This window comes from Scleropages formosus, chromosome 4 (assembly GCF_900964775.1).
Source record: "Scleropages formosus chromosome 4, fSclFor1.1, whole genome shotgun sequence".
NCBI lineage: Eukaryota > Metazoa > Chordata > Actinopteri > Osteoglossiformes > Osteoglossidae > Scleropages > Scleropages formosus.
Genome location: NC_041809.1, coordinates 20,503,199 through 20,521,451, shown reverse-complemented (window position 1 = coordinate 20,521,451; position 18,253 = coordinate 20,503,199). Strand labels below are relative to the sequence as shown.

General features: G+C 46.2%; 2 protein-coding genes across 2 annotated transcripts; both read left to right on the top strand.

Annotated features, from left to right (window-relative positions):
- Window positions 1–14: 14 nt before the first annotated feature.
- On the top strand, window positions 15–8,575 carry htr3b (5-hydroxytryptamine (serotonin) receptor 3B). Its single transcript, XM_029250798.1, has 9 exons — window positions 15–500; window positions 2,592–2,755; window positions 2,916–2,960; window positions 3,512–3,621; window positions 4,597–4,766; window positions 5,297–5,454; window positions 7,141–7,351; window positions 7,763–7,972; window positions 8,254–8,575. The coding sequence occupies exons 1-9, from the start codon at window positions 461–463 to the stop codon at window positions 8,517–8,519; spliced, it is 1,374 nt and encodes a 457-aa protein (XP_029106631.1). The 5' UTR covers window positions 15–460; the 3' UTR covers window positions 8,520–8,575.
- A 5,521-nt stretch (window positions 8,576–14,096) lies between these two features.
- Window positions 14,097–17,342, top strand: htr3a (5-hydroxytryptamine (serotonin) receptor 3A). Its single transcript, XM_029251383.1, has 9 exons — window positions 14,097–14,124; window positions 14,506–14,699; window positions 14,826–14,870; window positions 15,432–15,541; window positions 15,679–15,848; window positions 15,998–16,158; window positions 16,258–16,468; window positions 16,672–16,905; window positions 17,059–17,342. Exons 1-9 carry the CDS (start codon window positions 14,097–14,099, stop codon window positions 17,340–17,342), a joined length of 1,437 nt encoding a protein of 478 aa, XP_029107216.1.
- Window positions 17,343–18,253: the final 911 nt, after the last annotated feature.

The following is an 18,253-nucleotide window of genomic DNA, read 5'->3' as shown; positions in this document are numbered from 1 at the left end:
CGCAGACAGTGAAACAGAGAGTGATGCGCAAGTGCAAAGAAAAATGAAGCGAGACGCACTGACTGTAACATAAATGATAAAGTATGATTCTGTTTGCAGAGGCGTCTCAGCCCGGTGAACCTGGGTTTGTGGCACCATGAGCCACCGCTTTGATTGCATTAGTGTTGTGGTAAATCAGTGTATTCCCAGGGGACCCCCTGCTCCTGCTGTTTTCTGTCTCATCTTACAGCCTTAATGGAAATTCAACACCGGAGGAGGACAGAGGTGGGTGCTGCAGTCCATTTGTTGCATCTAGACAGAGAAACAAAGAGTATGTGAGCAAAAAAGCAGCAGCGAAGCTACAGGATACCATCACAGCAGCCTGATCGGTAAGAACTGTTTTCCAGCAGGGAAAAACACAGGACAGGTAAAGAGCGGCACGCTGATCCTCGGCGGATGAGGCTCGAAGTGGAGGAGCAGCATGTTCTCCATCTTCTCATCCATCCTCCTGCTGCTCTCAGGTAGGACCCTGTCCTCATTGCCTGTTCTTGTCACCATCCCGCTGCCACCCGCTCACAGACACCGGGGAACAAACGCTGCTGTCTGTGCTGGGAAAAAAGGGACCAAAATGTGAAGTGATGCTGCCCTCACAGTCATAATAACTGTGAATTATGACCGCTCCTCGTCACTGTATTATTATTGATCTTTAATCTCGCCGAAACTTTTGTCCAAGGTGACTTGCAGTGATGGACAATGAATTTCACACTGATCTACAGAAATATTTAAATAGCGAGTGTTTCTTACTGTATCAGTTCAGGGTAAGTACCTTGGTCAGTGGCACTGCAGCTTGTGTGGCATTGGAGCCATCAACCTTCAGCCTGTTAGGTGACACGATGTAAGCACTGCCATTATCTGCTGTCGCTTTGATTAATGTAACAAAAAGATTAAACGCTTCCTCTTCCTGACATCTTATTTTTTGCTCACCAGAATCAGGTAGCTGCACTCGATGTCAAATGCTGGTAGATGAAAAGACTCACTGCTGGAACAACTTTCCTGAAGGAGCTGAGCACATAAAAGACAGCCCTTGGTGTAACTGTTTTGTTTTGAATCTGAATCTGAATATGTGAATGAATCCACAATATCTATCTGTCTTGCAAGCATGTACATTAGGTATGAACTTTTTTTTAGTTTGATTCGACAGCGATAATCATTCAGTTGTACCCATCATATTTGGGAAAGCAAGCAGTGTAGTGGTTACACCTGCTGCCTTGCACCAGAAGAAGCCAGGTTTCAATCCCAGCACCCACTGTAGTGCCCTTGAGCAACGTACTTACCCTGAACTGCTCAACTGAAAAGAACCCAGCTGTGTAAATGAGTAAATTGTAGTAACTTAACATTGTACACTGCCTTGGAGAAAAGTGTCAGCTAATTAAATAAAAGTACCACTGTACCACTTTGGCAATTCAATATGCAGCTACCCATGTCATGTGTGCTGCTTTAAACAGTGACATCAGACAAGCTGTACTTCCAAGAACCGTGTGTCTGCATCTATGCCTCTCCCTCTAGTAGTGAAATGTACTTGTTTTCTCTGAGCTGTGCATTGCTTTGGAGAATAGCATATGCTGAATGTAAATACGTATAATGAGGCACACTGGTTCAGGCAGGGGGGTGCAGTGGTGCAGCGGGTTTGGCCGGGGCCTGCTCTCTGGTGGGTCTGGGGTTCGAGTCCTGCTTGGGGTGCCTTGCGATGGACTGGTGCCCTGTCCGGGGTGTCCCCCCCCAGCCTTGTGCCCTGTGTTGCCAGGTTAGGCTCCGGTTTGCCGCAACCCCGCTTGGGATAGGCAGTTTCGGACTGTGTGTGTGTGTGTGTGTGTGTGTGTGTGTGTGTGTGTGTGTGTGTGTGTGTGGTTCAGGCAGAGGGATCTCAGTTCCAAATAGAAAATTATATATGACTTATTGTGAAGGGGTGTTATAATCCACCTGAAATAATTCTGAGCTCTCAGTCACATATACAAAGGTGCATCAGGTTATCAAGTATAATGATCAGGTTGAAAAAATATCAGATGATACATCCACGATGAAGTCATAGTAGGGAGACACTTCAGTGACTGTCAGTGAAAATGTAGCGTATGTTATATTCCATTTTACAGAAGTGAAATCTGAACTCTGGCTTCGTACAAAATAGATAACTGTCTTACGATATGAATTTTTTGCACCTTTGTTATCTTAAAGTGAAGCACAAACTCAACACTGGGATCACAGAAGTCCCACATGCCTAACTTGTGCTACGAGCAGCTCGGCATTGCTAGTTGTAATATCAAGATGACTGAATTATAATATGGAAAGAAATGTGTGGAGTTTGTAACTGAAGCATACCAATAACGAACTGGCACACTGAAAAAAAAACAGAATGAAAAGATCCTGCAGAGGCTTTTAGCTCCTTCTCAGTTTCTTTTTATCCTCTTTTTTTCAGTATGCAAATTCTTTATGGGTACTTTTTGGTTCCTTTTGTTCTCGTGCACCCGAAGTTATGCAAAGGACACACGGGAGACCGAAGCAGCCCTTTATACATTCTTAGAATTTATGACTGAAAGCAGTCTGTATTTCTGCAGTTCCTCTAGCTGAGCTTTTACCTGAAAAACCCAAGAGATCGACTTTGAATCAGCTCACCAGAACCCTCCTCCGCAAGTACGACCGTGGGGTTCGGCCGGTGCTGAACTGGACAGACCCAACGATCGTCTACATCGATTTCATTGTCCAGTCCGTGCTGGATGTGGTAAAGAACACAATATGACTTTTAAAACTCATGGTGCATTTCTGCTAGGCAGACAATGTAGTTGAAATGCGGAGAACATCTAAGCGGATTTTTGAAAATGCAGTGAAGTCGAAGGAAAAAAATGTCCAATCGTTTTTTTTTTTCCCTTCCCTTTTCTAAGGATGGGCAGACACAGAAAGTCACCACAAGCATTTGGTATCGGCAGGTTGGTAAACAAGGATGTATTTAACAGCACATTTAATGCCATTATGTACCTCAATACTGCTTTCCCTCCCCCACAAACACACACATACATATTTCAATAATTTTGTCAACGCAATCCCTTTTACTGCTTAGTATAACACATGTATGCATTCGATTTAGGCCTGCAATGGCTTTAACTGGGAATCTATCATGATAAAAACATATCACAGAATCGCATTAGGGTTCATTAGGGTTCATTTGTGTAATGAGATGGGGGCTATTTCTTCCCATGCTCTCTCCGATGCCCTGGTGATTTGATTACTTGAGCAACGAACCTTTCCCTCAAGTCAAAATCTTCTATATGTCACACAATGGAGAACTGCGTGTCAAGGACACATTTAAGGGTGAAACCATGTCCTTGAACATTTATGTAACAATATAACCCTCTGCTAAAAAAGAACACGCGCTGAAAACTGCACAGTATGTGTTCCTTACTGTATTCACCATACATAAAATATGATTTCCCAACACGCACGATCAAACCATATCTCACGTCTGGCTCGTTTGTTTCAGATATGGAAGGATGAGTTTCTGGTGTGGGATCCCACGGATTTCGATGGGATCAATGAAATCTCCCTGTCCCTAGATGCCATCTGGGTGCCCGATATCGTCATCAGCGAATTGTGAGCCCGAGCTTCATCGTTTGTGTCGATGCTCATCCGCCATCCATTAGGTGTCTCTGAAACAATTTAAATAGCGGTGGAATTTGGGATGAGACAAAGAGAGACTTCCCCGGCATTCCAACCTTTACCAACTCTTTAAAACTAGTCATTAGCTCTAATCACAGTAATTGGGGATAAATACACAGGACAAGGAGAAAACAACACATACAAGCAGAGAAATGTTCTGTTTGCCTGAACGTCCCTCAGTGTAGTGCCGGGTCTAGGGCTACGGTTGTAATAGAGACGCCCCTTGACTTACACAAATAGACCGTTCTTCAACGCCTTACGTAAGTCAAAAGTTACGTATGTCAGATTCCCCGTTCTCCCCCACCATTCACCGCCATCACGTGCTCCTTTATACGTGCAGCATCCTTCACTATCGACACGGCTAAGCCTGGTTCCTGTGCTATAGACGGAAATCTTTTTCCACCTCCATACTTCCTTATTATTTTCAATTTCATCTCCAAATCGATTTCCGTACGCCTGCGAGACGGTTCTTGGCTTCCTTCAAGTGCACGTTTGGCACCAGGCATTGTGAATAATGAAAATGGTAAAAAAAAATACGCGAAAAAGCACTACACTAACAAGAAGAGATGCATCTGCGGCTCAAAACAGGCCGTGACTGGGAAGATGCAGCTTCCTGCCTTGCCTGGCTACGCCGACTTGCGCTTAACGTATTTCAGATGTTTTGCATAAAATAAAAGCGCTACCCATAAATAATGTGTATGCTGGGAATTTTTACGGAAATTGGATTTACGTAAGTCAAATTTACGTTAGAGGGGTGTCTGTATCAACAATGAGTCTGAAGGGGCAAATAACTTCTGCATGAATGTACGGGGATATACTGCCCTGCCATGTACACCCTGCCCCCAAACCAACCCCCACACAAGTGGCCAGGATGATGTGTATGTAATTGTCTTGGGACGCCCTGCACAGTGTGGACGTTGGCCGATCACCATCTCTGCCCTACGTTTACGTCAACTCTTCTGGGTCAGTGAAGAACTACAAGCCCGTCCAAGTAGTGTCCGCCTGCGACCTGGAGATCTACGCCTTCCCGTTCGACCGGCAGAACTGCACTCTGACCTTCCGCAGCTGGCTCCATACAGGTGATGTCGACATGCCGGCGTCAGACATGTTCACCATATGCAAGCACACACGTGCAGCTCTCTGTCGCATTGTACGCCAGCGGAGTGTTTAAGCGTGCGGAGTCAACCCAGTGGAATTGCATCAGTAAGAATACCCCTGGGTACAAATTAGTAATTTACTAAATACAGCTTCAGTTCGTTCCATCTAAGCAATGAACAGGAAATAAAATGAAAGATACATGCATGCGAACGTGAGAGTATTTTACAGTGCAGCAGAGCATACACTCTATATACATCACACATATAACAACTTGGCATCCCAAGTAGCCTTAGATAAATGTCATATCTCACTCCCGTACTCGGTTATAACAGGGCTTTTTTAGGGTAAAAATTTAGTGAATATATGCAGACGTACTCTGCTCGTTGGCCAAATAGTGCCACGTTCTCATCAATGGTCTGCTAAACCAAGCCCCCATTTGCTCCAGGTACTCCACCAAAAGTGCTGCGCTAGTGCTGGTGAGAGCATGCTCTTCTCTCTCACCCTGACCCAGTGGGTGAAGTGGACCTGGCCCTCTGGAGGAGCCCCGAGGAGATCGCCAACGACACGCGGGAGTTCATGAATGATGGCGAGTGGGAGCTGCTGTCTGTGCCCTCCCGGTATCGCCGGCTCCACATGGAGGACCAGGACTACGCCCAGATCCAGTTCAACGTGGGTACTCCAGCACGTGTGGGGAATCTGTCTGCATGATCGGTCTGCATGGAGGATAGAGTGTCTCACACACACAAGAACATTCAGCACAGCTCAGTGAGTTTGCAGATATACATGAAGACTAGAAGCAGAGTGTGTCATATCTTGTGCATTGTGAAGACTCCTTCTTTGAATCTTATCTGACAAGTTATATCACTGAATTACAGAAATCAGGAATATCCATCCATCCATCATCAAGAGTTGATTGTCCATAGCTGGGTACCAGTGATCAGTAGGCTGTCCTGGAAATACAGGGTGTGTGACAGAGCACATCAATCACACACTCCCTCACACATTCACACGCTATGGACATTTAGAGTCACCAGTTCACCTGAAACACATGTTTCCTGTGAAAGGAAACCAGGGCACCCAACGGGAGCATGAACACTCTCCACGGACCCACCCAGACTGGATCCCATGTCCTAACCCAGAGCAAAGGAGCTGTGGGGCACCAGTGCTACTCGCTGTGCCCCGTCTTGCCCTGAGGAATAACTCTTTGGTGACATAACCAAAGGCAGGTCTGGACACTGATATATGAGCAAGGACAAAGAAGAATGCATTACTTTGGGATGAATACACTTTTCAGTACTAATCTGAGGAGCTTCAGTCAGGACTGCTACCAGTCAATCACTGGGAATCGCCCTGCCTTAAAAAAAGTTCTAAAAACCACAAGAAGCGGGATTAAATTGTATCCATAGGGGTCATATAGTTTACAGTTTAGGCAAAGAAAAGCTGGAATGTGCCGAAGCCTAAATTTGATTATGACGGGATCTGAGGAGAAATTGACAGATTTTTTAAAATGTCAATTATGCGGTCCGCAGAGTGCAATAAGGGTGTTAAGCAGATTGCTTGGAGTCACGGATCGGGTTAAGCACTAATGCTAATAGATGGGGCCGTATTGCTGACAGCATACCGAAAGAGGGATGCTAATGAGGCGGCCTGTCTGGCACTTGATCGATGAGTATCTTGTTCCACCAGAGGAGCGGGCCGACCGCCTGCCTGCCGGTGGGCAACCCTTTGTGCACTGAGAGGTCCTTCACCAGCGAGAACAATGGAGCCCTTGATTACCATTGCACTGTGTCTAATTGCGAAACCTTTGAGGGAATCCATATTTGTGTTTCGTTCTCCCGCAGAATTAATGAGGATTTTTTTTTTTTTTTTTTGAGCCACGCGCTGTGAAATTGTGCTTTGCTCGCTCTGGAGGTTCAAGCTGCCTAGAAGGAAGACTGATGGCAGAGGAAAAAGAGAGAAGCCTCGGTGGATATTTTTCAAAGGCGGCAGTCCCTAAACGTTACAGTTTTCCGAGCTTCATGTTAATGATTTTAAATAAAAGTTCGAACATTCATTCGCATCGGGCCATCCATCGATCTGTGTGTCAAATCAGGCCCTTCTAATCCTGTCAGCCGGAGAAAAACTCCTTAACAATCCCCATCATTATGACATTTTATTTATAGCGGACTGCGCATGGCTTATTGGGGAAGTCCAGTAGCAGAACAACTTCGCTAGTTTCGAAACACCTGTCAATCTGTCTTGACCACAGGCGTGATGTAGAAAAAAGTGTATTTGTGTTTTCCATTTTTTCCTCATATGGATTCCCCTGTATTTGGTCATGTCCCAAAAACCATCTCCCTGTTACCGCCCCTGCAGGTGGTCATTCGCAGACGGCCCTTGTTGTATGTGGTTAGTCTGCTGATCCCAAGCATTTTCCTCATGGTGGTGGATGTGATCAGCTTCTACCTACCCCCCAACAGTGGCACCCGCATCACCTTCAAGACCAGCATCCTGCTGGGCTACACAGTGTTCCGTGTGAACATGATGGATGAGCTTCCTGCTACAGCCATCAAAACACCCCTCATAGGTACATGTACTTTACCATTACTTTACTGCTTAGTGGAAATGAAAAACAATTTTCCACATCGAAACCACGGGACATTTTCCCTGAAGCAGGTCTTCAAGGGTCAGACCTTTTCCAAGGATCTTTCCCAAAGGTGTAATAGTACAAAACCCTCAGGGACATAAACTAACATGAAAAAAAATCCTTAACAAACTGAACCGCCATGCTTTCATATCCCCTCTGACTAACCCACCAACCTTCTGTCCCCACACTGTATAGGTCATAAAATCCACAGCGTGTTCCATCCCTTACTTTATCTAAGCCATAAAACAAGGGATCTCTTTGCCATCCTTTTCATGAAAAGTCCCGTTCCTTAAACCCCTGCCCCACCTGCTGGCTGTTCAGGTGCGATGTGCTGTCTCTGTAATGCCCCAGGCGTGTTCTTTGCCGTCTGCATGGCGCTCCTGGTCCTCAGCTTGGCGAAATCCATCCTGGTGGTGAAGCTCTTGCACCACAACGAGAAGGAGATGAAGGAGATGTCAGTGTCCGCCTGCCTGCTGGACAAGTACGGGTCGTCCATCCAGAGCTTTAACGAAAGCTCCTTCACCTCTGTGAAAACCCTGGACGAGGCTGATCAATGTGGGGGTGAGGACTTGTCTTTAGGGAGCCGCTGAAGAGCAACTTAATCTGTTGATGTAAAGTCTCCCTGCTCAGAAAAGGGCAAAAGTACTCAGGTTAACAGTAACAAGCGCGGTAAAAGGAAATAAAGATTCGATTTAACTGACTTGACGGCAGTTCCTTCATTCATAGTGGGTGTGTCGTATAGTTTTGGCGATACTGCTTGCTTCCTTTTGAACACACCCTGCTCTCCTGGACACACTCTACGCATAAAGTTCTCAGGTGTATTTAATGCCCTCTTTCTCTAGGCTTTGACTTTGACTTCCACGTGGAGGAGGACCTTGTCTCCCTTTGTGAGCCCCCGAATGCTGTCCTACAACTGGAGAGGATCCTGCAGGAGGTGGTCTCCCTCAGGTACTACCTGCACGAGGTGGAGAGCGACAGCATCACTCAGACTGACTGGCTGGTGCTCTGCTACAAAGTGGACCTGCTCCTGTTTCGCCTCTATCTCATCATCCTGGTGGTCTACTCCAGCTCCCTCCTCTTCCTGTGGATCACCTGGAGCTCTGCCTGAAACAACCAGCGATGGACGTAACTACCGATGAGGTCACCGTGGTCAAAGACACCTGTTCTTACCCTGAATCAGAATGAGCAAATATGTGCTTGTGTCCTCATTAATATGACCTGCACCTCTGGTGACCCTTGCAAAAGTGTTGGCCTGCTCCACCAATCGCAAAAGTTTAATTATGCTTTTCTGTTCTTGGAACATTTTCGGAAAAAGTGACTCTAGAGTTATACATTGCAATTTTATGCGACACGGCATGACTCTCGCAATCTGTGTCTTTACAAGGTAATGACAGGGGTAATAATGAGGTCAAGCTATGAAAAATTTTAACATTTTAACTGGAAAATGCTTGCAAAAAAAGGGCAAATGAAGCTTCGCTTCTGCTCGGACTCTCTGACTTGAACAAGACCAATACTGTTTCATGCCAGCAGCGCCGTGTCCCTTGTCTGAAATTATGTCTGGATTGATTCATCTGCAAAGCCCAATAAATGACTCGGTTCACATAATGCGACAGAGGTTGTTTCTCAGTGTTGCGTTTCAATAATTAATGTGACGCCCATCCCGCACTCCCATCATAAATGATGCCCTCCACTGAATTTCACAGTTATTCCTTTACTGCGTTTGTATAATATGATAAGATCGTGTCCTCAGTGTTCAACCCAGCAAACATGTCCAGAAGACATAAGTAATTCTTTGTGATTGCAAAAAAAGATAATGAGTGAGCAGGTAGAAAAGATATTGCATTGGCAACAATCACTGTAAACAAGGGACTGGGCACATGTGGATTACAGCTGGTCATGTGGCGCATGAGCTTTAAGTTCCCCGAAGCTCAAGTCATTGCGATTACAAAAAAAAAACAACTTATTAGTGGTGAATTTGCTTAGAAGAGCCATTGTTCAGTGTAATTCCCGCCCCTTTTAGGTCCCTATTATTCCAGCAATTGTGCATCCTTATGCCCCCAAGGTTGAAACAAGGAAAAGCGGAGCATTAGAATCTTATCTCGCTCTAATGGAATTAAAAGTTCAAGGATTATACGATTTAGTCTTTAGACTTATCTTTTAAACAAACTAATTAAAAGTTTTGCTTCACAGATTACCCAAGCTTAGTTCTCGTGGAAAGTTTGTTGTTCAGCATAACAAATCCTGTTGCTTGTGTACAAACACTTTGTAACATGTAACACATGATGTTTAATAGTAAAATTCGTTTACTTCTATAACTGTAGCAAGGAGACTCAAGTGTGAGGTGTGAAAAAAGGCTGTGTTTCATTTACATTATTTCATTTAGGAGACACTTTTTTCCAAAGCGCCTTCCAATGAACTCTATGTTGTGTTTTCAGCCCACACACCTCGTTCACCAAGGTGATTTACACTGCTAGATGCACTACTTACAATGGGTCACACAGCCATACATCAGTGGAACACACACACTCTCTCTGTCACTCACACCAATCCACCTGAACAGCATGTCTTCGGACTATGGGAGGAAACCAGAGCACCTGGCAGGAGCCACACAGGCACGGGGAGAACATGCACACCCCACACAGACTGAGCTTGGATCAAACTCACATACTCTCGCACCACTCAGGCACTGTGAGACAGCAGTGATACTCGCTGTGCCACCCCAAAAGTTCAACTGTTTTTTTAAGTACTTTATGAATTGATGGCAATGCTATTGATCAGCATAAAAAATAATTTAATTGAACAATGTCACTGTGCCAACACAACACCCAAAGCCTGGCAATGAAACATCTGCAGCGCTGTGTGGTTTCAGGTGAAACTGCGGAACTCTGAGACACTGAATCAGCAGTGAGGCGGCGACACACACCAGTGCTCCCCCTGCTGGTGGTAGCAGAAGTTGCATGCGGCGGGTGACAGCAGCTCTTCTACTGTAAAGATCAGTCTCTACATGGGATGGATTCATGAACAACTCAGGTGCAGAGAACAGACTGTTCTTCTCACTGTCTGTACAAAGTGAAAATGCAATTATAATAATAATGCCCATATTATCTGCAGTATAGTGTCATAGATAGATAGATAGATAGATAGATAGATAGATAGATAGATAGATAGATAGATAAGTCACATTCAGGCACACACAGCTACAGCTAATGGCTCTGAAGACCACCGATCACTGCGACATTAATATCAATTCCTATTTTCAAGCTGAAAGCCGTCATAAATGTCTCCTCCATCTCGGTTCATGTTTCTTTTTGGGACAAAAGATCAGCCCTTATTTTCACCCACATACTGTATTATTTTCACTCTACAGTTGGCAAAACGCTCCTCATTTCTAACCTTGTCTCCCGAGATGCTTTGACCCCAGACACGTTGCTAGACCTGCAGACAAAGTGTCTCTCATCAGGACACTTTTTAAAATTAAAACCGAAAGTCACAAAAACAAAAAGTGTTTCACTTTGTCATCTTTTATGGTAAAAAGGTATTTTGAAAAGAACACATATTATTATTACTATTATTATTGTTATTATTATTGGAACTGGGCACTTATAATAAAAATAGAGCAATAACACTCACAGGCGGCGTATTTGGGTTACATGGTTCTTGGAGGAGGGGGACAAGGTGGCGCAGTGGCGGAGTGGGTTGGACCGGGTCCTGCTCTCCGGTGGGTCTGGGGTTCAAATCCTGCTTGGGGTGCCTTGTGATGGCCTGGCGTCCTGCCCTGGGTACGTCCCCTCCCCCTCCAGCCCTAGGTCCTGTGCTGCCGGGTTAGGCTCTGGTTCCCTGTGACCCCATATGGGACAAGTAGTTCAGAAAGTGTGTGTGTGTGGGTTCTTGGAGGATGTGCCTCCCCAGCCCTCTAGTTTCTCTGTTTCACAGGACGCTGTGTGTACAGTCTGTGTTTTCGAGGGCAGCAAGAACACTCTCGTTATTGGTCACCCTGTGTGTGCAGTGTTTTTAGCATTTTTTTTCTGCAAAAACAGTCCAGTCATTGTGGAGACCGGTTGTTCTGGGCAGGGTCGGGGTGGTTCGGAGTCTATGCCTCAGATACACAGGGTGCGAGACAGGACAGGACACACCCGTACACACACCTCGGAGTCACCAGTTCAGCTGAAACTCGTCCCTGAGCTGTAGCAGGAAACCAGAGCACCCGGAAGAAGCCCACGCAAACAAAGGGCAGCGTGCAAACTGTCCACAGACTGAACTTTCGAAGGCGAAGCCATGAACGCGCGCACGTGCAGTCTAGACGCGGTAAGGCAGTAGCGTTGCCCGCTGCGCCACCGTGCCACCCTCATGTAAAACGTGTGAAAATACTGTTGGTACTTAGTTTGAAATAAACGCCGAACCGGGCAAAACCCGTATGCTTGGTCCACATTAAGGACGTTTTCAGCATCGTTCATAGAAAAAATATCCCGCTAGAAGTTGTTTTGTAATAAAACGCGCTTTTCCCGGGATCCCGTGTATATATGTCTATAGGGAAAACAGATATTGGAGTATTATTATTAGTAATAATAATTAGCAACATTAGTAACAGCACTAAGTGGAGTCTCTCTCTCACACACAGAGTTAATTGTGTGGTCCTTCAGTGCCTGTCCTGTAACTGTAATGTCCTTCAGCAGAGGCAGTGAGGACTGCTTTTATGTTGTCTCCTCCGCTCCGTTACAAGCTGATTGAAGGGAATATCATCATATAGCAAACTGATCATATATCACATTAAAGTTCCGGTAAAACAAACGCCGATCGAGTGTTGCGCAGTCGGCCGCGCTGTCAAACCTCCTCAGCGTGATTCCATTCTCGCGTTATATTTTCCTGCCACAAATGACATGTCAGAGGTATCAGTTGCCTTCGTCGGAGCAGAAGTGATCCACCCCGTGGGGTGAACTGTATTATATCTCCATTAATCGCGTTAGCGGTGATGGGGCACGAGCTGGACTCCAATATTGACTTCTAAAATGACTGTCTACGTTTCTATGACTCCGAGCCCTTCTTCCTGCATGAGAATAAAAATCTGACAGATAGATGGACAGCGTATCAGGTGGCGTGTTTTAACTCGATTAGGAGCTTTCATGCGAGGGAAAGTATCGATTTAATTCTCTACGCAATTAAAAACGAGTAGGGACCTTAAGCACTTTAATGACACTTCAGACGTTTGACGTCACTGATCCGAACGGAGCGGTGCGGAGGGACGGCGCGTCGCGCGCTTCGCTCATTTACATTTTCCGAGTGGGAGAGTCGGCGGCGTTGGACGTCTTTGTCAATCTCAGTAAACAGATTTGTGTTTCACAGGTTCTCTCGCGAACACGGCCCCGTTAATCTCATTACTGCGACTAAATAAACAGGGGTCATAAATATAAACGTGCTACTGCGAACTCCCGCAGTACTGTGTTTACCGTGCTGGGGGGGGGGGGGGGGGGCGCAGTTGACTGAACTGATGGCTGGAGCGACACCTCCAAGCAACACACGGATGGGCTTCAGATCATCACGTTTCCCGCAAACAGCGTGCCTGTCGTCCTGCCTTCATACAGTGATTGAATGCGCCCTTTTGAACAGCATGGATTTAAGACATATATAAACCCCCCACCACACACACACACACACACACACACACACAGAGTCTGAACCGCTTGTCCCATACAGGGTCACGGGGAGCCGGAGCCTAATCCAGCAACACACGGCACAAGGCTGGAGGGGGAGGGGACACACCCAGGATGGGACGCCAGTCCATTGCAAAGCACCCCAAGCAGGACTGGAACCACAGACCCATTGGAGAACAGGACCCGGTCCAACCCACTGCACCACCGCAGCACAAGCTGCATGTTGTTGTAATAATAATAATAATAATAATAATAATAATAATAATAAGAAGAAGAATAGCAGCAACAATAGAGAGTTATTATTATTGTTGGTGTTTTGTTAATGGTATTGTTACATTATATATAACAGTTATTAATGTGACACATTTGTCCAAAACGGAAAACATTACATAAGCAACTTTACAATAATTTGCCCATTTATACATCAGGCCAGCGGACAACTGAGCGTGTAGTTCCTAGAGCTGTTGCCTTTAAACCCAAAGGTGGCAGGTTCAAATCCCACCTGCAGCTGTAATACCCTTGAGCAAAGTACTTACCCTAAACTGCACCAGTTAAATTACCAGGCCATAGAAATGGGCAAATAACCGTAAGTTGCTTCACGCCGTAAGTCGCTTTGGAGGAACGCCTCGGGTAAATGAGTAAATCGGAGGGTGGTCTATCTGGGTAAATTCGCTGATCAAGAAGAGCACAGCAGGGACCTCCAGACACCTTTAAACACTACGACCATAATCCCAGGTGATCTACTTCAGTTGCCCACATTCCTACTTGAACCCCTATCGTAACCTCGACTGTGACTGTAAATGCTGCAAAGGGCCGAAGCGCTGAGAGGCTCCGGGTTCAACCCTCCTGTGAAAAAAGAGAAAGCGGCCCGGCACAGTTTCTCGCTCACACCCTCCCTATCGGCGGTGACATCAGCGGCCGTCGCGGGGGTGCGGACGCTGACTGACGCGCAGTGGGTGCGGACAGCAGGACGCCTGAGCTCTGCGGAAGGCGAACGTGCTGAAGCGCGCGACCTGCTGCTCCCCACAGCGCGTGCGATGAAGGCTTCAGCACCGTGGACAGCGCTCGCCGCGCTCCTCGCGCTCCTCGCGCTCCTCGCGCTCGCCGCACCGCCCGCGCGCGCAGGTAACGGTCCTCGCGCCTCCTCCGGCCGCCGTCACCAACACTGTTGAGAGCCGCGAAACGTACTAGCAACGCTTGGGATTTTTCACTTAATCTTTCTTTCTTTCTTTGAACTTTACATGACAGCAATTGCAATCATTTTCCAAGTATCTCTAGTCTTTTAAACTCGTATGTATTAATTCTGCTGTAGTAATAACGGAAGTGCTTATGCTGATTAACGCTGTTATCACTGTTGGTGTAACTCATTATAAGGCTATCATTTAAAACTCACGTGTTTTCACTGCACTGTTAATCCGTTCAGCGCAATGAAAGTATGACACGGTGTGTGTGTGTGTGTGTGTGTGTGTGTGTCAGTGAAAAGGACAGAACACTCTCCGGGCCGCTTTTCCAATGCCACCCTGGTCCGTCTCTCCGAGTACTTAAGCGCCGGGTACAAGAAAGGGGTGCGACCCGTCCGCGACTGGCGTCAGACGACCATGGTGGCCATCGACCTCATGGTTTACTCCATCCTCAGTGTGGTACAGTACTGTGAACTCTACATTTCTCCTTTTTGCTAGATCCTTCTCGCATGTATTTGATGACGTAGCGCATGTCCGTCTTAGAACATCACTACGGAAATACTGTACATGTTGTCCTTCACACAGGACGAGAAGAACCAGGTTCTGACCACCTACATTTGGTACAGACAGGTAAGGCAACGGAACGAAGCTCGGCGTTTGGACGATGTCTCTATGTGACTTGTAGAAATTGCAACAAAGAGAACTGTGCAATATATAACATCATGGGTAACATCTGTGTTAATAATTAATTATTACTGTTGTTATTATTATCATCATTTTAGTTGACACTCTATTCAAGGAGAATTTACAGTTTTCTGTGGACACATTCCTATAAGATACTGCATATAAATGACATACGGGCTCGTACACGGTACAGACGACCACGACAATACATTCACTAACTGTCCGAAGTGAACCGGATGACAGGCAGGGCAGAGTTTAGGCTTTTGCCTTAGTCTGAAGGTTCTTGGTTCAAATCTCCTGCTGTAGTACTCTTGATCCAGACACCTACCCTAAACTGATACAGTATGAACACCCCGATGCATAAACAGGAAACACAGATTATGTTTCGTGTCACCACAGACAAAGGTATCAGCTAAACGGTGCACGTACATGTGAAACTCGATTCTGTAATTGTTTTCTAAAATTAAAACCTGTCTCTTCCTGTACGGTTTTGTCACTCCTGAGCAGCAATGGGTAGATGAATTCCTCGTTTGGAACCCAGAGGACTTCGATGACGTGAAACAGGTGTCCATCCCCACCACCAATGTTTGGGTTCCAGATATACTCATCAATGAGTTGTAAGTGTTTTTGTTCATAGACTGAAGAAAAAAAGGTCAAAATTGACATGCTGCTCCAGGACTGGGCTGTAAAGGCTCTAGACAAGAAAAAAAGAGCTTCTTTTTTCCTTTGTGTCCTTCGACTCCACTCCCTGCAGCGTGGATGTTGGAAAGTCTCCCGATATCCCCTACGTGTACGTGAGGCACAACGGCTTGGTGCGCAACTACAAACCCATCCAAGTGGTGACTGCTTGCAGTCTGAATATCTACAACTTCCCCTTTGACGTCCAGAACTGCAGCCTCACATTCCAAAGCTGGCTACACATCAGTAAGAGAAAAAAGTTATTTTAATCGAGCAGAAGTTTGGCAAAGCTAAAACACCCACATTTTACTCGCGCTTTAAACGACGGTGGTGAACTGGAGAAAATGCAGTTGGTTGATGTGAAGTGACCGGCAGTGTCCCTCTGCTGCTTGTAGTAAACGACATTAACATCACGCTAATAAGGACCCCAGACGAGGTGAAATTCGACAAGAGTCTGTTCATGAACCAGGGCGAATGGGAGCTTCTGCACATTCTGTCCAAATACAAGTCCTTCAGCATCGATGAAAATGACCACTATGCCGAGATGAAATTCCACGTGAGCTGCTCCAACCCGTTTTATGTATTTTCAAAGAGGCGGAAAGAACAGACTCTTTTAACCAGGCTAACGCTTACATTCTTTCAACTTTCCTTGAAGGTTGTGATTCGACGAAGGCCTTTGTTCTACACTGTGAACCTCCTGCTGCCCAGCATATTCCTCATGTTGATGGACATCGTTGGGTTTTACCTACCCCCGGATAGCGGAGAGAGAGTGTCCTTCAAGATTACCCTGCTGCTGGGTTATTCCGTGTTCCTCATCATCGTCTCCGACACGCTTCCTGCGACAGCCATTGGGACGCCACTCATAGGTGAAGGGAGAGGCACGTGAAGTGTGGGATAAAACAAACCTTTAGACATGATCTTTCTCAGTACAGCTAAAGAAAAATGTGCTATAACTATAAACCATAACAGGTTCTTTAACTGTGCAAATGTGCATGCGATGGGCATTGCTTGCACATGCTCAGGCCACCCTTTCCCTCACGCTTTTCATTCCCCTCTACCTGGGTCATAGGCGTGTACTTTGTGGTGTGCATGGCCCTGCTGGTGATCAGCCTCACGGAGACAGTGCTCATCGTACGCCTGGTGCACAAGCAGGATCTTCAGCCTCCTGTTCCAAACTGGCTGAAGAGGCTTGTGCTGGAGAAGGTGCCGCTGCTGCTCTGCATCCGGGACAAGCACAAGTTCTGCCCCGTGCTCTCCCGCGGGTCTGACCTGTCCCGTTACACAGAGCACAACATGAACACAGGTAAGCGTGTAGGAAATGGATGGGTGAGACACTGAGGGATGGGGTGACATGGCAGGTGGGGACCACAGAGAGCGGGGCCACCATTCACAGAATCGCTTTCCTAGAGGGACTGACTTTAAAACCCCACCCTCTCCTGCCCTCTACCCCCTAAAGCCAGGTGCAACCACCGCAACTGTGACAGCACCAAAGACTCAGACCGGGGGCTTGGCCTGGTTCCTCCGTCGAGGGACAGCGCTCCTATCATGGACAGCATCCTGCTGGAGATCTGCTCCATCCGCCAGTTCCTGGACAAACGAGACGAGTGCCGCGACATCGCCAAGGAGTGGCTGCAGGTGGGCTACGTGCTGGATGTGCTGCTCTTCCGGGTTTACCTGGTGGCCGTGCTGGCCTACAGCATCACTCTGGGGACCTTATGGTCCGTCTGGCAGTACGCGTGAGGGTAGTAAAGACGCGGTGCATGTAAAGGTGGAGTGTAACGGTGGAAGGAGGGGTTGGGATTGGACCCAAAACCCTCAAGCATCTGACTGTGCGTGTGACAGGGTACCCGTAGTTTCATGGGGGACAGAGGCCGCAGATAAGCAAAAATAGGATTAGGAGCAAAACTTCAGAGTAGGCCACACATACATATGCATACAGTGGATTAATAGAAGTGTAATAGCATTAGAATGGATTAACACAATATTTCACGTGGCTGTGACTGTACCTCCTGTCGCGAGGACTTCTCACCACACTCTGTTGCAGGAAAGTAAACTGTCCACCTTACTGCAGCTCACGCTTCTGTAAACCTTCCAGTATTTGTGTAGAAATGCAGACCTCTGAAGGCACATTTTTAGGAGAATTGTTTAAATATTAACATCCAGGACAAGGAGAAGCTACAGCTATACAAGGACGTTATGTCAGAAATAAGGAGAATTACTAACAGAAAGTCAAAGCTTTCTTTCTTTCTTTCATGCAGCTAAATGGTGTCTAGTACATAAAACGTAAAATAATCTTTTCAATGAAATACTTTCAAGGTATACTTAATATCACAGCTGTCATTTCAATTTACAGTATCCATCTATCTATAATCTTGTGATTTTGTTAGTACTGTACTGCCAGACAGGGTGAATTTATCATAATATCTTTTCTGATATTATTTGGCTGACAAAGTAGAGTCTCCCTTGAATTTATGTGACAGTGTTAATGGGCTTTAAGATCAATACTGTATCCTGTGTACTGTACATCTCAGTGTGTCTCTCTGTGTATTTGTATGTCCTTATTTCACTGCAAAAATCATCGAACTTAACGTCAAGATTATAACCGCACAAAACTGCATATCCCTTCGCGCCGTTTTCTATTGTTAAAGTTG

Coding starts and splice junctions, on each gene's coding strand:
- htr3a (XM_029251383.1), top strand. CDS start 14,097: ATGAAGGCTTCAGCACCGTGGACAGCGC. Junction 15,542..15,678: donor GATATACTCATCAATGAGTT/GTAAGTGTTTTT, acceptor CACTCCCTGCAG/CGTGGATGTTGGAAAGTCTC. Junction 15,849..15,997: donor CCAAAGCTGGCTACACATCA/GTAAGAGAAAAA, acceptor TGCTGCTTGTAG/TAAACGACATTAACATCACG.
- htr3b (XM_029250798.1), top strand. CDS start 461: ATGTTCTCCATCTTCTCATCCATCCTCCTGCTGCTCTCAG. Junction 501..2,591: donor CATCCTCCTGCTGCTCTCAG/GTAGGACCCTGT, acceptor GTATTTCTGCAG/TTCCTCTAGCTGAGCTTTTA. Junction 2,756..2,915: donor TCCAGTCCGTGCTGGATGTG/GTAAAGAACACA, acceptor CCCTTTTCTAAG/GATGGGCAGACACAGAAAGT.